The sequence below is a fragment of the Aythya ferina genome (genome assembly GCF_964211825.1).
Source record: "Aythya ferina genome assembly, chromosome: 1".
In the NCBI taxonomy this organism is placed as follows: domain Eukaryota; kingdom Metazoa; phylum Chordata; class Aves; order Anseriformes; family Anatidae; genus Aythya; species Aythya ferina.
In genome coordinates, this window is record NC_140296.1 from 143,863,110 (window position 1) to 143,881,593 (window position 18,484).

Genomic DNA, 18,484 nt, shown 5'->3' on the forward strand with positions numbered 1-18,484 from the left:
CTTCCTGTGCTTCACTTCTGGAATCTGGTTCACCGGAACAGCAGTGACAACATAAATCAGAGACAGTGTTACATGGTAAGATGCTTTTTTGAAAATAAGACAATATTTAAAAGCCAAAAGCATTACTTAATTCATTAAAACTCATTACCCCCAGGAATAAACTGCTGAGCATAAATATTCATATCTTATCTAGATCTATTCTATCATTAAATTCATTTATTAAAAAGATACCAAAAATTATCTCTAAAGTACAGGATAATAATACTATGATTCTATAAAAAGCATACATTTTTTTTACGAGGAAAAAGGGGAATAAAGGAAGTGAACTTCAAAGAAACATTGTGGTGAGGCTTTCTCACTTGCTTCCTGTCTATGTTTAAGTCACTACTACTTCTAAGGCTGAGTGTATTTTCCAAGAGACTCACCTTGCTTACACACTAGCAGAAATTCATCATCCCCAAGTATAAAAAAGGACTGTTTTAACATAAAATCCAAACAGAAGCCTAATGGAGATTCAGTTCTTAAAATAGTCTGTATAGCTAGCGTTTTTATATTGCATTGTTTTCCTAAATTTCTATTTAATTCACTAGTTTATTGCTTTGTAATATTGTGGTTCAAGTAAACATTTTGTGCGTTACCTTTTAAACTGAAATTTAATTTGATCCAGCTGGGCCACAAAAATATTTCATATTTCAGATTTTGGATAAGAGCAAATTATTTTTCAAATATACAGCTTGCAAGCTGTTAAAGACCGTGAAACCAGGTGATTTCTTCTGTATTATAGCTGCTGCTACATTTATGGCAGCTCCCCCTAAATTTTAAAGAGCAAAAAAGTACTTAAGACCTAGCTCCTTAGGAGCCTTAACTTATTGTGAAGAAGCAGCGTATCTCATTTAACATCAGTGGCTAACAACAAGAGTACCAAAGTGAATGTTTTAAGATGACTTCAGTTTTGCACGAGGTGCACTGCACAGCCAGGAAGGGAGTTATTTGGCCCCCCCAAGAAAAGACCATTCTGGGGGTCTGTGACTTCTGCTGCTCTTTGGTATTCCCAGAGAACTGTTCCCCTCAGCCCCAGTGCACAGGCACCTCACCAGCAGCTGGCAAGCATGACTGAAGGGATGTCACTAGGGCTGCCTACAGCAGCAGGGCTCAGTGACAGCCATCATGTTCTCACCAGCTTTGGCTTCGGCAAGTAAAAGGTTTCCACCCTCTCCAAGGCTAGATGAAGATCCTAGCTAAGACCTGGGTTGTTTCCCACCTCTCCTAGTCCCTGTGCCCCGCTCTGTGAAGTGACAGAGATATGTAGCAACACTCTGGCTTTGCATCAGGCAAGAAGCCTGTCCTCCTGTAGGCCCACAACTGCTTTCATGTGGATAGCATCCCAGCCAGGCTCCTCCTGCTCCTGAACAAGCCAGCCTGACATCCTGGCAGACATCAGTGACAGCCAAAGTGCCGTCATCTGACACTGCTCGGCTTTTAGGAGGTCACTGGGAAGATGCACTTGAATAAATATGTAAATTAAAACAACAAATTGCATAACCCTTTCTCATTCTTGCTAGCAGCTCTCTGTGGAAAACCTGCCTCAATCTACAGGAGGTCAGCTGGCAGGGCAAAAACATTTTTCATCTTGTCCTGCTAATACCTAGTCACTCAGTCTTCAAACTGATTTTCCAAAACACAAGTCAGTCTCAAGGTTACACCTCAAAACCACTCCTAACTACACATCAGCCATTTACGAATCTCTCCCTTTGAAATGGTCTGCAATTATACATGTCTATTGGCTGTCTTGTTGAGGAACATTTACACAAAATCAACTTACAGAATCTACTGGTGAAGCTTGGGCATCAAAGGAATTAAGATATTATGTAAACATAACTCCTCAAGCTTTAAAAGTTAAAAAAAAAATAAATCAAATACAGAAAATAGCATATCTTAGTATGCACAAGATGACTTCAAAGGCTGTTCTGATTTACATGGTCATGTGAAAGGACAGATCTTCATGGCAGGGTTGCAAGCATTTTTTTTTTTGCATAAGGGTGTTCAACTCTGGAAATGCATGCTCACTCTCTTTTCTTTTTTTTTTTTTTTTAATAGTACTGACAATATTTAACATGTTCACTAGCGCATTTTGTAACTGATTTGCTACGAGGAAAGTTGTTTTCAAAAAAATGAGATGACAAAATTATTAGGCTATTTGTTACCGTTTAGCAATGCTTGTTAGTGATTAGCAGAGATAAAAACATTTACATACCCAGCAATTTTCATTGAAGAGAAGGAAATTCCCAGAAAAATAATGATTTAAGGAAAAAAAAAAAAAAGGAAATGGTTCTGTTGATATTTTTTTAATGAAGTAAGTACTTTGTGCTTATTTTCAAGCCTGAACAAGATTAGGCACCTACTCTTAAGTTTCCCTGTAAAGCACAAGGTCTTTTTGACAGAAATTCTTGCACCTGTCAGCATTTGAGAGAAGCTTGTGTGTTTACTGAGGGCAACCTGGAAACAAAGGATTCACCCATTTCCCCAAACCAGAAACAGAAAAAGGGAGGCAGAATAGAAGAAAAGGAAGGAGGGAAAGAATGAAAGTGGGAGGAAAAATCAGGGTATGTATAAATAGTGTGTGTTTGTGTCAAGAGAAGACCTTCCTGATCCTATCCTACCACCACTGTCAGACTTCAATAGCAATCTCCAACTGCAAGCCAGGTTTTGCTTGTGATTGATGAACGACAGCCCAGGTAGGAAAGATATTCTTTGATCCTGCTCCAGTCTTTGGAGCTGCAACAGGGGATTAGATAGCATTTGCCAGCATAGGGAAGTGTGTTTGGAGAAGCCCATTTGATGAGCAGAGTGTGCACACTACAGCCCCATTCCCCATCTGTTTGACATCAGGAAACATCCACAAAAGATACAAAAAGTAAAAACACTGTCTGGGTGTTACCCACTAAAGGTCACAAACTCAGCGATGAAAGGCTCAAATCAAGGCAACTTCCTGAGACGTGAGAATAAATTTCCTTCCTCTTCTTTTCCTACTTCCATTGCTATTTCTCTCTTCCTTGCAGCTTTCATTTCTCCCTGCCCCCAGAGTGACAACAGCTTATACCACGGGACTGATTTTGCTTGGTGGCCACACCTGCTTCCCTCGCCCTGCCTTCTTGGGATACTTTCCCCAGCACAGGGAACACTGGCAAGCACAGTGCCTACAGCAAGTTCTTCATATTCAGAGTTAAATCTCTCATTTATAAACAGGATGTCTTCCAACAGAAACTGCTCAAGGAGGATAATCCCAGGGCAAAGCAGCCCCTGTGGCATCTATTACAAGAGCTGCCTCTGAACTGCCGCTCAGCTGGATTTGGCACGGGTCGTTCTCTCACACTTAACCTTCCCCCCTAAGTGAAGAAGAGGGCAACAGAGCTGAGTTCAAAGAGCCTGGATTCAACCCCTTCCCCTGGCAGCATCTGCCAGGGGCCCTTGGCCAAGTCTCTACATCTCACTTCCCTGCGCAGGAAAAGTAACTGCGATGCAGGCCTGCTCCACCATGGGCCAGCAGCTCTGCCGTGCGAGTGCCATGCTACAGCCACGCTTTGTGAAGTTGTGGAAATACTCACAGGGATGACAGGATACAGTTCGATGCTTAAAGTGCAAGCCTTGAAAGATTCCTGTGCCATTATGAATCACTGTTTGGTGCTAGGGATGGAAATGGTTTCAGCTTTTGAACATCGACTCACACTAAATGTTTTTCCGACGGAGGGCAAAATTTGGCAAATATTTGGGTGTTGTTGCTAATTCTTCATAATATAATAACAGGACAGCAACCAAGCAGAATGATATTATAATAGATACTGTGCACATCAAAATATCTGTCCCAGAGAGCTCACAGTCCAAACACAAGCAGCAACTGAGAAAACAAAACAAAAGTAATCCTGCTCCTTTCATTTTACAGATTGGGTATAGAAACTCTGAGATGCTAAGCAATTCACAAAGCTCAACATAACAATTGCTTTTCCCACTGTACAAAGCAGTCTGATATCTCAAAATCCTTCCCATGCTGCAGCAAAGCAAAACAAATATTTGAGAAGGGAAAGAGACATCAATGTCTCTGTTCAGAACAGCAGAGACCTCCCTTATTCAGGCGCTTCCTCAAAACAGGTTCAAACCTTTAGTCATAAACAGAAGAGATTTCCACCTGGAGGGGCCTTCTCAGCAAATGCCCAACCACAGGATTTTTGATTATAAAGCATGTGCAAGAGTGCTCACACTCATGCACACCAGAACCTGTATTCTTGCTGTCATCAGTAAACCGTTATTTCAGTTTAATTTCATCTGCCTGCCTAACGAAAAAACAATTTGGTAGCTTTCCACCTATGTCTTGCAGTAACCATCCAGGGGTAGCACAGAAAACCTACAGCATAGCTGGAGCCTCAGCATGGAACTTCTAAATCCAGTGCAATGCTTTAAATAAAAAAAAAAAAAAGGAGGGTGGGGGGAAAGGCCATGCTTCCTCCTTCTTTTCCTTTTTACATCCTTTTTTTGTATAAAATTTGCAAGTACTTGGAAATATTTGAAAGGATGGGTTACCTGGACACCACTTCCTTTTCTCTACAGGTCTTTGAACATACAACAAGTATAACTGCGACTCTGCAAATCCATGTGCTCATGCGTATCCTGGAAGATGATAGTCCAAACATCCACAAAGAGTGCTTTTCCGAAAGGAAAAAAACAACTGGTGGGAGGTGTCCCTGCCCATGACAGGAGGGTGGGACTGTATGGTTTTTCAGGTCCCTTCCAACCCAAACCATTCTGTGACTCTATGATTAATAGCTTTTCCATACACTACCTCTTCAGTCAAAGTATTTGTAAAGTATAAGTAATTGCAATTCAACAGTTACTTTTTTGTAATGAAATGTGGATTAACTGAGTCAGGTACACTGGAGAAACTGGGAAATAGAAAAGAATACTTTGCTTTGAGCTCTGAGCATAAGGCAGGACCGACGCACAGCATCTCAGCCAACAATCATGAGACCTGCCTGGTGGCTTGCTGCCCTCAGATCTGTGAGGCTTATATATAGCACACCGCAGATGAAAAGGAAATCTGAAATTCACATCTGAGATAAAAATTGTTTATGAAAGCAAAGTTTTTCAAACCTGAGCTCAACAGATCCTCTGGAGCAATGCATATGAGACTTCAAAGCACCCTGGAAGCTTCCATCTCAGACCTGACTTGTGCACTGGCAGCGGGAATGAGTGACAAGTCAGGCTGGGTGACTTTCAGGAGATGTCACATTCGCTTCAGGAAGTGTTTATTCACCATAGGAAGCACTGTGCAGCAGCGCTGCCTTCAGGGAACTTCAGCAGGCCGCAGACACGGGGCTGTAGGCAGCAGAGTCTTGGGTAAAGGACCAGGGCCTATGGGTGCCTCTCGCCCCAGGCAGGCAGGGGTGACACGGTACACGAGTTACCAGATAAAAGCAGAGTAGCAATTTATGCAAATCTGAAAACACGTTATTTTCTTAAACAGGATGATCCAGACAAGTCTGCATCTAATTGCCTGAACTACGAATTAGCCTCTCAGACTGTGGGTCAGCATTGCCCTGAGGGGGAACAACCTAAGGCCAACATTTGCCGAGGCCAACTCTTCCCATTTTTCCCTCACTGGCAAGAACTTAATGGGAAAACAATCACCTCCACTTCAATAAACTTCCCTTTATACCGCTGATCTGTGTCAGAGCCAGCCATTAGTGGTTCAGCATAAATTTGTTTATGATCAGTTTAAGAATTATTTCACAGAAAAAACTTGAATCTGCTCTGGTTACTGGCATAGTCAAGCCTCCAAAATGGAAATATAATGGGAAATATAAAGATCAAATTTAATAAGTGGCCAAGTGATGGAGTGTGTGTGTGTGCAGTGACAAAGGCAGCCACCTATCTTCCTCTGCACTTCGTCATTAACACGAACAAGAGTGGGGCTGCAGTACAGACCTGTACTAGCTGACTCACCTTGCTTCCAGCTGCTTTAAAAATTTTGACTTTTCAGGCAGCATCGACTTCACTAACAAACCTGAGTTAACCTGAAATTGAAAAATGTTTTTGCCTTTTCACCAAACGTAAAAGCCAAGAGGGTGTTTAGTTCTTTGGATGCAATTACTCATCTCCTTTCTGGGGCAGCAAGCACTTCAGTCTCCCATGACTGTGGTGCTGTTGAGGTCCTAAATGTGGATTATAACCGATCCACATAAATTTCCCCACGTAAATTGTTTAGCATTAGATCTGCAGTGGGTTTCAATACGTTTTGAAGAATGTCAGTGTAGAGTGCAACTGCTTAAATGAGGAACAGTGGAGAACAAAGATTTTCTGCATAATTATTTGGTGTAACAATGCTTTAACAGGCAAACACATCATGCATGTATTCATTTCAAAAAGTCTCTCCCAAAACAGACTTCATTAGAATGATCTTTCAGACACAATCTTTTTCTAGGGCACGACTATACAGAAGCATATATATAAGCCATTTGTATTATAATGCCTAAGATTAAAAAAAGTAATGCAAAGAATGCTTCAATCTTTGAGGAGCAATTACTCAAACCCTTTGAAAAACAACTTGGGAAATGCTCAAAATTATAATGCCTAGAAACAGCCTAAGCTGTAAGAAGTTTATCTTTGTCTCATCCGTGTTCCCTCTCGTGTTTAAATCCCTAGAAAGGCAGGCATAAAGAACAGATTGCCGAGGTTGTCGCAGAGCCTGCAATTTAATTCATCTCTCTCCAGCAGACATCTCACGCCAGTAGCATTTTGTTACCGATCCTTGGGAAATTGGAGCAGCTATCACCGAGTGTTATTAACTTGGACACTGCTGGAAGCCTGGACATTCACAATACCATTACATCGCCACAGTCGCATGGGAAAGCTGTGCTCTGAATGAAATAAAGGGCACTTGCAAGAGTATTAATTTTTAAGATTGAATAAACTACAATAAAACTACAACAGCAATTCTGTTCCACAAACGTCTGTAAGCCCCAAGCTTATACAATATTAACTGTGTGCTACACCATGTGCCTTGTTTAGTAATAAGTATGACTCTTTGTATCAGCTTTCCCCACTTTATAGAGAATCTTGAGGTCTCTTGAAAGTCATAGGAATGCATCATAAGCCAGGCTTTACGTTTTAGAGGATGAGGTTTATAGGACTGCAATACAAAGACTGCACCCTGAAGAACTGTGGAGAAAAATACCTAATCCCTCCCCTTGGTTTTTAAAGGCCTGATGTTAAAATCTGGCACTATTTAAACTTAAAACTATTTTCCACATCCAAGCAGCTGTAGCCTGAGGCCACAGGAGTTCTCCTCCCAGTGCATTCAGGTACAGCTCTCTGCATCACCTGTGCAGGCCAAATCTGGCACTTCCAGACATTTGTTACATCTACCTACCAAAAATAACTTTGATTAAGTCCCTGGAACCCTACGCTGTCTCCAGGAGAAGTAAGGACCCATTTCTTCAGTCCTGCCATTGAGGGGACAAGCACAGGTCTCTGTTAATTACCAGCTGGCCTCTCTTTGTTCGAGTTTTGCCCTAACACTGCCACAGCCCAGCACCCTGTTCACAAGCTGCACAGACATTTCACATCTTCAGACTGAAATACTTGGGCCGTAGTGGCTTTTGCTGTAGAAGGCACAATCATCCACGCCAGTAGTTCCCAAACCGTGGTTTGTAAAGCCACAGCAAGAGCTCTGCAGCACCAGACTGCTTCCAAGTTTAAACCACAAGTCCAAGACAAATTGAGGATTAAGGTAGCTGCCTGCAGTCCAGAAAGTTTGGGAACCAAGGAGCTTAAGAGAATGAGCCCATCATTCCCTAATGGTAATCTCTCCACCCTTCTGCTCTGCTGCCACAGCTGCAAAGGGAAATTACAGCTCGCTGCAATCCCTTCTTTTGCGCAAGGGATGGGATCCATGTCATATACCCATAAAATACCACAAACAGAGCAAATAGATACCAAAAGCTGACTGCAGCAGCCACAGTACATATAGTTACCAATTGGTCCTGTCCCCACTGCAAAGCTGGGCTGCATGCTGTCACATCATGCTGGGAATGTGTCCTGGGCAAGCTGGGGAAAGTCATCCAACACCCTCACCTCCTCATTTAGTTGGATGCCTTTGTTCAGGCTGCTGGAAATAGTATTCCTCAGCTACATGGTTCAAAATAAACTTTTTCATCATTAACTCCTAATCCACTTGGGAAAACAAACAAACAAACAAACAAAAACAAACAAACAAACAAAAAACCAAACAAACAAACAAACAAGCAAAAACACTCCAGAGCAGCCAGTACCATTTCCACATAACCTTCCTGCTAGCCCTTTGCTATTGTTACCACCATCTCTGTCAGCAAACAGGAGCACCTTTGCTTTGCTACCACCCTTTCCACAGGGAGACCACTGCCCATGCCTGCTTATAAAGCCTGGAGTTAAAGCCACCAGAGCTTGGAGCTTTGGCCATTTTGCTCCCACTATTTGCAGTTTTCATAGCTCTCTCTTTCCTGGCCTTGAAATGTAATCAGCCATTAGAAGGCAGATGTTTAGTGAGGAGTTTAAGGGTCTCAGCAGACAGCCAGCAGGCTTATTCGACAGTCAGGGCTGCGTAACAATTCGCATTTGCACTAAACTTTCTAAAAAATAGTCTTTATTCTTTAAAAAAAGACCACATTTCTTGGCAAGCTTGAATGAAAAGCTTCCTTCCAACAAGGCTAGGGGAACTACAAGAAAGTAATTTTACTTTTTCTACATATGTTGTTAGCAGCTCCCTCACTGAAATAGCTTGCTGAGCTGCAGCAGGCTTTGGGCCACTGCTCTGATGCCTTGAGTGTTGTACTGCAGCACTTCAGTGCACTCTGACTTTGGGTTAATAATGCTATCTTGCTTGAAATTGCACCCCGTGGACACACAACTATCTTCTACTAATCTCTTGTTGAATTTGGGAAGGCTGCAGCAAAGCCCAGACCACTGGCAACACAGCCCAGCGAGTCCATCCTCTTTAAAGCAGAAAGGGTGAAGAGGACAAATTTGCAATTCTATCTCATTCATTATTTTGGAAAGAGAGTTGCAGAAGCCAAAAACTTCTTTTCATCTTCTGCCTTGAAAGAACTTGGGGTTAAGAAAGCGTTTCTCCCTGATGCACCTGAAAGCTTAGAGAATAGATTTCAGTAATATCTAGGCTAGTCATATCACAAAAAGGAAGAGCTGTTTTGCTTTCTCTTTCAGGAATCACAAGAATGACATTTGAAAGAAGTTGCAGTGCACGAGCCAAGCACTCAGCTATCAGGCTATGCCAAAACTGCAGCTTTGCACTTGACCTCCACTCCGCATGCCTCACCTCTGGGAACCAGCATTACAATGCTATTTACATAATCACAGCGTTTCCCTAACACAACTCCCTGGCTGCTTTTCCCTGTGCTCCATCAAGATGTGTCTGTATTGGATAGGGAGGTAAAGGTCGTGTCAAGGATAGCTCTCAGCTTGCCAGTAGAGGGAGAGGATAAAAGATCCAGATTTTGGAGGGTGGAGAGGATTAATGCTCACTATCTCATTTACCCTTTAAAAAAAAGAAAAGAGAAAAAAAAAAAAAAAAAAAAGAACAGCAAAACAATCCCCAGTGAAAACAAAAACAAGTAAACCCTTACATTATACCAAATGATTGGAAGACAACAACACTCATTTGTCTAACTTCAGGGGGCACTCTGAAAATTGAGTCAAAAACATGGTTTTGACTCAAATCAGTGGATATTCTGTATCTGTCTCAAGGACTATTACAAACGTACTGCACACTCAGCTGCTATCCACCTGCACAGAATATTACTTAAACACAATCTGATAAACTATATATTTTATTTTTTTGGCCCATACTACTAGCTTACAATAAAAACTTCCAGTTTTCAGTGAGTCCACGACCAAGGACCTGGGTGGGAATGATGAGCAGGGATGGGGAGGCATTTCAGAAGTGCAGCTGTTTCATATTGAACCCCGTCGTCAGGTAGCAGAGGCAGCACAAATCAAATGGAGGAAGAAAGGGGTAAGCATCCACGCACAGAAGCAAAAGGGAGGGGAGAAGCAGCCTAATCAAAACTAACAGCAGGATTTCTGCTCACACTTCAAACCAAGAGCAGCTAAAGCCCTTCATTTCTGGTTCTTGAAAGCAAACCCCTGGAGTCTGTGTGGAGAAGTGCTCCACAAAGAACTGACAGCCCTTTGAATTCAGCCACTTGCAGCAGAACTAGCCTCCTTCCGCCTCCCCCAACATTTTTCCATTCTCAGTCCTTTATTCATTGGTATTACTATTACACGCTTACTGACCTTTTCATTTATACGACAAACCCGAGCATTCACTTCTGGAGCCTGAGGTTCATTATCCATACTTATTTTAGGCAACTACCCATCCTACATTCTTTTCAATTTCAAGCTCTCTGGTTCTTGAGATGTTGCTTGAACCATATCTCTTGAGAAGTCTAGGTATTCAGCATCTTTTCTCCTTTTTGTTTGAAATTATGCATACCTCTTGGCTTCATATGGCTCATCTTAGTTGGACCAAACACTTCTCCTCTCCCCAGCCAAACGCTTTTCTCTGAAGCACGTTTTACTATTTTAGCATCACAGAAACAACTTGGGAACCCAAATAATTTGGGCAAGCATCCAGTAAAACTTAGAGGAACCTCAAAAAAGCCTGGACAACCCCTTGAAAGTCAGCAGGAAACTGGAAGTTGCTTTGTTATTCACTCTGGTGCATTGCAACAGTCGCAGTCCATACGTTTTAGCTCTTGGGCCAGACTCACAACCACCATACAGGAAACAGTAGTAGGGGGGTAAAACCTCAGAGCATGCCCAGCACTAACTAAAGCTTCCCAAAATTTGTAGCAGAATATCACAGAAAGAAAAGCCAGATTTTCCAAAGCGTGCTGGCATACTTCAGTGTGGACAGGCTTTGTGCAAGGAACTTCTGCCAGCACAGCTACCCTTTGCCAAATGTAGTCTTAAGTGTCTTGAAAAGAAGCACCAGCACCCTTGTCAGAAAATATTTCCAGCAGGACTGTGAAGGGATGCCTCTATCTCCACTCAGTTCCAACCCAGCATTAAACCTTGAGCCTTTAAGTGCTAAAAAGCTATCAGTGCTTAAACCAGAACATACCTCATCACACAGGGGAAAAAGAAAAGCTCACTAAATTTCCATATGCTGCTAAAAGTTCAAAACGAAAGCAGCACGAGTGTTTTCTGTAAGATGTATTGCTTTCTGATGGTATTTTTGCAGAAGATAGGATTAGTTTCATGCTGTCTTGCAGCGTGATCAAGGGCTATGTAAGGATGATAATTAAGTGAATTCTATTGCTAGCTGTCGCAAGTGATAAATACGATGCATAATTAAACAAGCGGCACCTAGACTGCCTGGAGGAAACAATTATTTAGTGCTTTCATTAGGACAGACTCATTTCTCTCGCATTTTTTTTCATTATGTACTTGTGTTTAACAAATCTGCTGAAAACGAGCAGCTTCATATTAACTCTTGTGGTGGGGGCAGACCCCCGTGTGTCACCGGACGAGTGCCCACCTTGCGAATACAGGAGGATCTGCATCTCCAGCAGCACACAGGTGAAAACCTGGACCAGGTTCTCCAGACCCAGCAGCTCGAAGACCTCCCGCAGCGGGTAGTCAGAGAGCGGCAGCTCGTTGGGCCCAGGTCGCTGGCAAATGATGGGCTCGTAAACCCCATAAAACTTCAGCGACCTGCCCGGGGGAGGCAGGGGCACCTCGTACAGGATGTTGTGGATGTAGCTCTCCAGGGGCAGCGGCGGCGGCTGCTGGGAGGTGACCGCCTTGTAGAGCTGGACCAGGAACTTCTTGCAGGCTTGCATGAAGGGCAGAGGGGTGATGAGGCATATGCATTTGGAGACGTACAGTGTGTCCCTGCTGATGTCATAGGAGTTGTACCGCTGGAGCTTGGCGAGGGAAGTGGCATCACCCTCGTCGATGCTGCTGGCCAGGGAGTCCATGCTGCAGGAGGACGAGGCGCAGACGCTGCTGTATTGCTCTGCATTGTGCATCTGGTACAGCGTCTGCATGGCTGTGCAGATCTGCTTGCTTGTGACCTCCTCGTAGAACGTGAGCACAAACCCGTACGTACGAGAGCCATCTTCTCTAGTGATTATGAACGAATGCAGCTGCGGATCTCTGTTATCGGCCTGCGTCCTGAAAGACAGCCCTTTGGGCATACACAGCTGAGGAAAAGAGAAAAGAAACAGATAAGGTTATCTAAGCTATGATTTTATTTTGTTACTTTTGCTTTACGGGTACATTCTTGTTTTCCATTGCATCATAACAAGCTGTTTGCCATTACACACAATCCTGAAAAAAACATCTATGAAAAAAAAATAAATTTTGATTTATCACTCAGCAAAATATTTTGCAGTGATTGTAACACTTGTGGGTGTTTCTTTGGGACATAGCCTTCGTGATAACTTGAGGCATTTTTCCAGGCATTCCTCAGGAATTCTATCAGCCATCTAATACAAAATAACATGTATCCAGCAAAACATGTTTGTACATCAGCATGAAACTCCTCATATTCTGACCAAACCAGTGTGATTACAAACAAAGAATAAAAGCTTTCTTTGTGTCTTCTATCTGAAGGAAAGAAAAAGAAAAAAAAAAAAAAAGGAGAGGCAATAGGGAGACCCTTCAAAGCGCTCCTGCTGTTCCAACTTGCTCTTCCACTCAACTGAGTGCCTCCCCTAATGTCTTATCCTGACCAGGAGTAATTTCTTCTGATGGCAGAAAAGGTCAAGAGAAGTAATAACATGTGTTCTACCACATCCCACCCTGAACTTTACCTGTGCACCTTGCACAGACTACTCAACAGCCTAATAAAGCTGCTACCGGCCCAGCTGGCGTTCAGACAGGTGGTCCAGACCCACTTCACAGCATGCTAGCAAACCCTTAAGTTATCTAGGACAGCTCCCATGTATTGTCCTAAAAGTTAATGTAAAGGGTAATAAGTGGCCTGGGGTTGGTAGGATTTAATTCAATTGATGGCTTTGCTGACATATGTAATTGCAGCTTGAACCACTTTTAACAACGTCCATATTTTCATACAAAAAGTTTATAGTTTTTACTGAGGCGTTAACAGCAGTACCAAAATCCTTCAATAAAGAAGTAAAAACCCTTTGTTTTACACTTTATTTATTCTGCACAATAAATATCTCAACTCCATTTTTCGGCAGACTTGCTTAATAAAATTCTATTTCTAGAACGTGGACTTCCAGCAGTGTCTATAGCCTTATCAAATCTGATGTGTCTGAAATCACAGGTTTTGATCGCAGCTCTAGCAGGCAAATTTTCTTCGCTTTACAAAAAAAAAGTAAAATACTTGGGTAAGCAAATTATATGTACGGGTGCGTTGCAGAATTGATAAGCACCAGGAAAGTTCACACTAACTGAAACAATTTCGGATGGCTGGGTTAAATAAATTTTCTTTGAGTCTTAAATATTATTCCCTCCTCCCTTATATGCCCACTGCATACTCACAAAGGGACCCATCTATTAAGTTTCCACTGTAGCCCAGCATGTGCAGAATATCAATATTTTAAGTCCCTGGCTGCAAACCCTGGCAAAGAGACTGCTGGGTTCGACCTCCAACAATGCATAGGAAAAGGCAGAGGAAAAAACAAGATGTGAGAGCACTGCAGCAGGGAAATGACCAAGAGCCTCTTAAGCTGCTAAGATCAATGGGAAGGGCCAATGATCATTTTCAAGTGATGCAGTGAGCTTCATGTTTGCAGTTAATGCATGAAAACTTTCATCTTAGTGCCTTGGACATCAGTGACTCCATCACGTCTGTATTTGCTACATGGACCACAGGAGAGCGTTGGGGAAAAGCTAACTTTGGAGGTGCTGGGGGTTTGAAAGCTCTGTGTCCTGGTAAAGCTGGCTGATGGGTACTAAAAAGGCAGTCAGTCATCTTTACTGCATCTGTGTACAGCCACAGAAAACTATCCAAGATTACTGATCAAAGGATAAGACCTTGGTTTTCAGAGCACTTTACTATTTACAAGAATATTTAAACATATCTACCAGTGGGAAAATGTGGAATTAAATCATAAGTGTAATAAGGCTTATAATCAACACGGTTTGTAAAACCAAAAGGAAGCTGCATAAAGCAGGACAAAAAGACGTCAGTTAATCAATACCCCCATCTCTAGAAGTGATGAGGAGATGCTTTTTTTTTTTTTTTTTTTTTTTTTCCCCAAACACAGGTGCAGGACACATACACTGTAATCCCTCCTTCCAGCCGGCCTTCACCAGATTCAGATGTTTCTAAACCAAAGGCTCCCCCTGGCCAACTGCCATCAGCATGGGTTCACATATTCTTCCTTAGATTCTCTACCTCATGTTTTGAGCCCCTCTATATTTTTCACTCTCACAGCGTGCTATGGCAGTAAGTATTGCATCTATGCTTACTGCTGTGTGGGTGAGGGATGCTTTTCTTTTTAAAACTTGCTCCTTCAAATTATGCTGAGTAGCCTTTATTTTATTTCAGTACGTGAAATCCTAAATGGATGATACTTCCTTGGACTCTAGGAATATATGCAATTATTTACATACCTTGATGAACCAGAGGACTAAAATTGGGAGTATTATTTCCTAAAAAAAAAGATCACTTTCCTCTACAGAGACATTCAGCTTGGTATGACAGATGACTTGCAGAATGGCTACAGAAGATAGTATGTGACATTAGGCAGGGACAATCACTGAAAGCAGTGGGGGGAAGAAATATTTCCCTATTAAACAGAACTCTGCATACTTTGAAAGGGAGAGAAAACATGACTTGTAGGCAGAGTGATTTCTCAGGACTTCAGGGGGTTACTTTTAAAGCGACAGGATGGTTTCAGAAGGCAATTGAAATTCCCTAGGCATCCAACAGTGCTGAGTTCTCACAAGTTAACCTTCAAGGATTTATGCATTTTCTTCTCTGAGGAAAATTGCTTCTGGAAACTCACATAAAGCAAACACATAGGCAGAACTAATATGGCAAGGCAAGATCAGAAAGGCCAATAATTGCCTCAAGGGACTCTGTGGAGGTGGATATTACTTTAAATGATGTTTCAGATCAAAACAATAAAGAAGTTTTCCAAAAGATGATTTAAAAGACCATTAAATACTGCTGCTGTTAGTAAATGCCTTTTTTTTTTTTTCTTTCCTCCAAAGACATTACAAATGAAAGATGTGTTCTTCAGCTATTTGATTTCAGCTGAATGCAGCTCGTTCAATTATTTTATTTTAATAGGTCTCTTGCTGGTTTGGGTATTCCATTTTTGTCTGATAATATGATCACAATTCATGAATACTAGACGTTTTCAAACGTAATGTGGGGGACAGATAATGCAGCAATTCCAGTTATTGCCTCTTTCTGCCACATTCCTGCCGCACACCCCCATCACTCCGCCTCTTCTGAACACCCCTAATTCAGAGGCAGAACTAAAAAGCAGAAGCAGCCTCTGCAGTTGAGTTATTATCATCTTAACTGTGCTTGTCAAGCATCGTTCTGATTCTTTTGTGCCTATTATATACACAAAGTAATGTGGAGACCAACCCAAATATTGCACCATCTCCATCAGTGCACATTTGGAAGCAGAGAACAGAAATTCCCAGCTGTCAGCGGGCAGAGTGACTGATACTGGCATCAGGCTCATCTCTGCCTTTCTGTGCGTGACTGCAGTGCCACACTGTCAGCTCTCAGTGTCATTGCTACCTCCAGCTCCTGTGTTTTCATGTTGAATATTTGGCACAATGCTAAAAAATAAAAAATAAGATAAATTCAGCAGTAAGGGAGATGATCTTTGGAGATTTCCAGACCTTCACGATTGCAGGAAAATTTCAAACTGTGAACTAAATGTAATTCAGGCTGTATTTTCAAAAGCCATTTATTTATTTATTTATTTATTTATTTTTAATGTGTTCCCCATGTCTCCATCAGCCTGAGGGCCATGAGATTCTCCTGATCTCATCTCTGCATCATAAGCAGAGGTTAGTTCTGATTTGCAATAGCTCGTATGCAGTCCTACCTTCCTCAAGTGTGAGGCACATTTGAACTAGATTAGGGGGAAGGGGCTCCTTAATTTTCTAATTTTGAGTTAGACCCAGTAGGCAGTTTTGAAGATAGCTAGAATTGGTAATACTGCTTTAATGATATTATTACAATTGTTTACTTTTAAATCACAAAACAAATAGCTTTTTCTATGCTAGAAAGCGTATCTTAAACAACAATAGTCTGTTGTCTTTGTCAAGAATAATAATAAACACTCTGGTGATTTTGGCAACATCCTGTGAATATCAACTTTTTGGGAAAGTTTCCAGTGGTCTTTTAATTCTCAATGCCCCTGTATAAATTTCCAGAAGCTGTTTTCTCCTCCCTTGCCCAGTCATGAGACTTAGCCACACCGTCAGACTTGCAAATTCAGCTGAGAAGAAAGAGAGATACAGAGGACGCATTGTTGTAGAGGTACCATTAAAAGTGATCACCTAACAAAAGCTGTGGTTTAGGCAAGTTCAACCTTCTGAGTAAAGAGACCTTGTGACGCGCAGCATCAAGATTTTTGTTGTACTCAAAAATTTCACATAAATATTAGTCTCTCAGGAATTCTTGGATTTGCCTCCTTCCCACCTGATGTGTATCCTGGGTGACTGCGACCTCCTCAGTCAGCCACTGAGACAGTGGTTAGACTTGTTTCATCACATAGCATATTTAATTAGAAGTAGTCAGGTAAATACAGCATCTTATTTTTGTTTTGCTTGAAAGCACTGTGTATTTTCACAATATCTCCTCCTCTGCAGCAGTTCAACCAGCATGCATATTTGGTGCATTTAGTCCCAGCAAAAGCTCCCTGTGCACCATATCACGAGCACAGGTTGTAAACAACCCAGGAATCATTTTCAACTTGAAGTTGGCAGGAAACAACAGATCAAGAAGGGAATTTCTCTACCTACCATGTTGACTGCATCCTGGTCAAAGGGGTTCCACTCAATGTTCTGAGGATAATGGGCCAAAACCTTGGACTTGAAGGTTCTTCTTAAGGGACTCTGGTCAAAATTCTCTCCTGCAACAAGTGAAAAATAACGTCACAACAGTGAGCCTTCCGAGAGAGCTGGCCTGGACAGCTTTCATTCACTTCATTCTTTATTTATTTATTTAGGTGAAATCTGACATGCATTTTCCCAACAGATGTACCGCTTCTGAAAGAGAATCAAAGATGCACACTCAGCCTAACCTTAACCTTCTTCCCTTAAAATCTTAGCACAGTTGCAATGCAGCTTCCAGCTGAGTATTTTCTGCATGAAAATTTATCATTAAGAGAAAAAATACTGATGGAGTTTTATGGAAAAAGACCCTGTAATCAACTGGATCTCCATAATCTCCATATTTCTCTGTAGCTTCAGTAGTGAGATAGGGCTTTACTTAGATGCTGAAAGAGCTCTCTATCTCAAGTTTGTACAAAATGGTCAATAAAAAGTACAAGCACCTCTCAGTTATTACAAATTATTTAAGGATTCATTACAGATTATGTTTTATATCCCAAGTTCTGCACAAAGATTAAACTTTTATTTTTCCTATGTCAGATTTCAAGGACAGATGTTTTCCACGCAGAGAAGAATGAAATTAGACTTCAAGCAGAAACACATCCAGTTATCAGCATACAACGAGTGTATTTCAAAGGGATATTGCCAGTGGAGTTTCTATCATTGGAAATTCTATGGTATGCAACACAGTGATCAAAAGAGAAAGTACTTAAAAATTGGTGAATTTTACTAAAATATACTGCCTTCCTCGCCCATGTAGTAGGTTACTAATTTAAGGCTTCTTGCTTTAAAGACTAACAGGTGGGACTTTCCTCTTCAGTTCCTTTTTCATATGAGAGGAGAAAGGGATGAAGGCCCTAAGTTCAAAATGTTAAAGATGTCCAAAGCTTACTCTGCACTCAGAGGCTGCCTTTGAGACTTTTTAGTGTTACTTAGATACTTTAAAAATATATTGCTACTGAAATAGAATATCATTTCTTTAAAAATATAAATATTTTAATCTCTTATTTTTTAAAAGTATAAAGAGAAATATGTTTTCTTAGAGGAGAAATTATTTTGGATGAAAAACCATTTGATTACTTGGCAAGCTGTAAAAGCAAGCCCCTGTTCCTGCGGAAACGAGTCCCTAACCTCACTAACCTTTCTCTCAAGGCAAAGTGGACTGTGGGAGTGTAATTTGTGCCTGTTGAGCTCCATATGACAACACAACATTTACACAGCTAACAGCCTCTAAATGATGTTGCAAAATTCATAGCTGAGCAGTTACCCTAAGGTTACTGAGGCCCCAGGCATTTAACACATGCCCTTTGCTCCTTGCAAATCACAGGCTACACAATCATTTGGCTCACAGTGGACTATTTTATTACTTTTTATACAG

At 41.6% G+C, this 18,484-nt stretch overlaps 1 protein-coding gene across 6 annotated transcripts in view; it reads right to left on the reverse strand.

Moving 5' to 3' along the window:
- The window catches only part of DENND5B (DENN domain containing 5B), a 110,039-nt gene that overhangs the window by 42,341 nt on the left and 49,214 nt on the right, over positions 1-18,484 (reverse strand). For all 6 annotated transcript variants that reach the window (XM_084535855.1, XM_084535856.1, XM_084535857.1 and 3 more), the window contains 2 exons: positions 17,017-17,126; positions 11,585-12,251 (listed from right to left, as the gene is read on the reverse strand). In XM_084535855.1, coding sequence (XP_084391981.1) covers positions 11,585-12,251; positions 17,017-17,126 — 777 coding nt within the window. The remainder of the gene's footprint in view (positions 1-11,584; positions 12,252-17,016; positions 17,127-18,484) is intronic.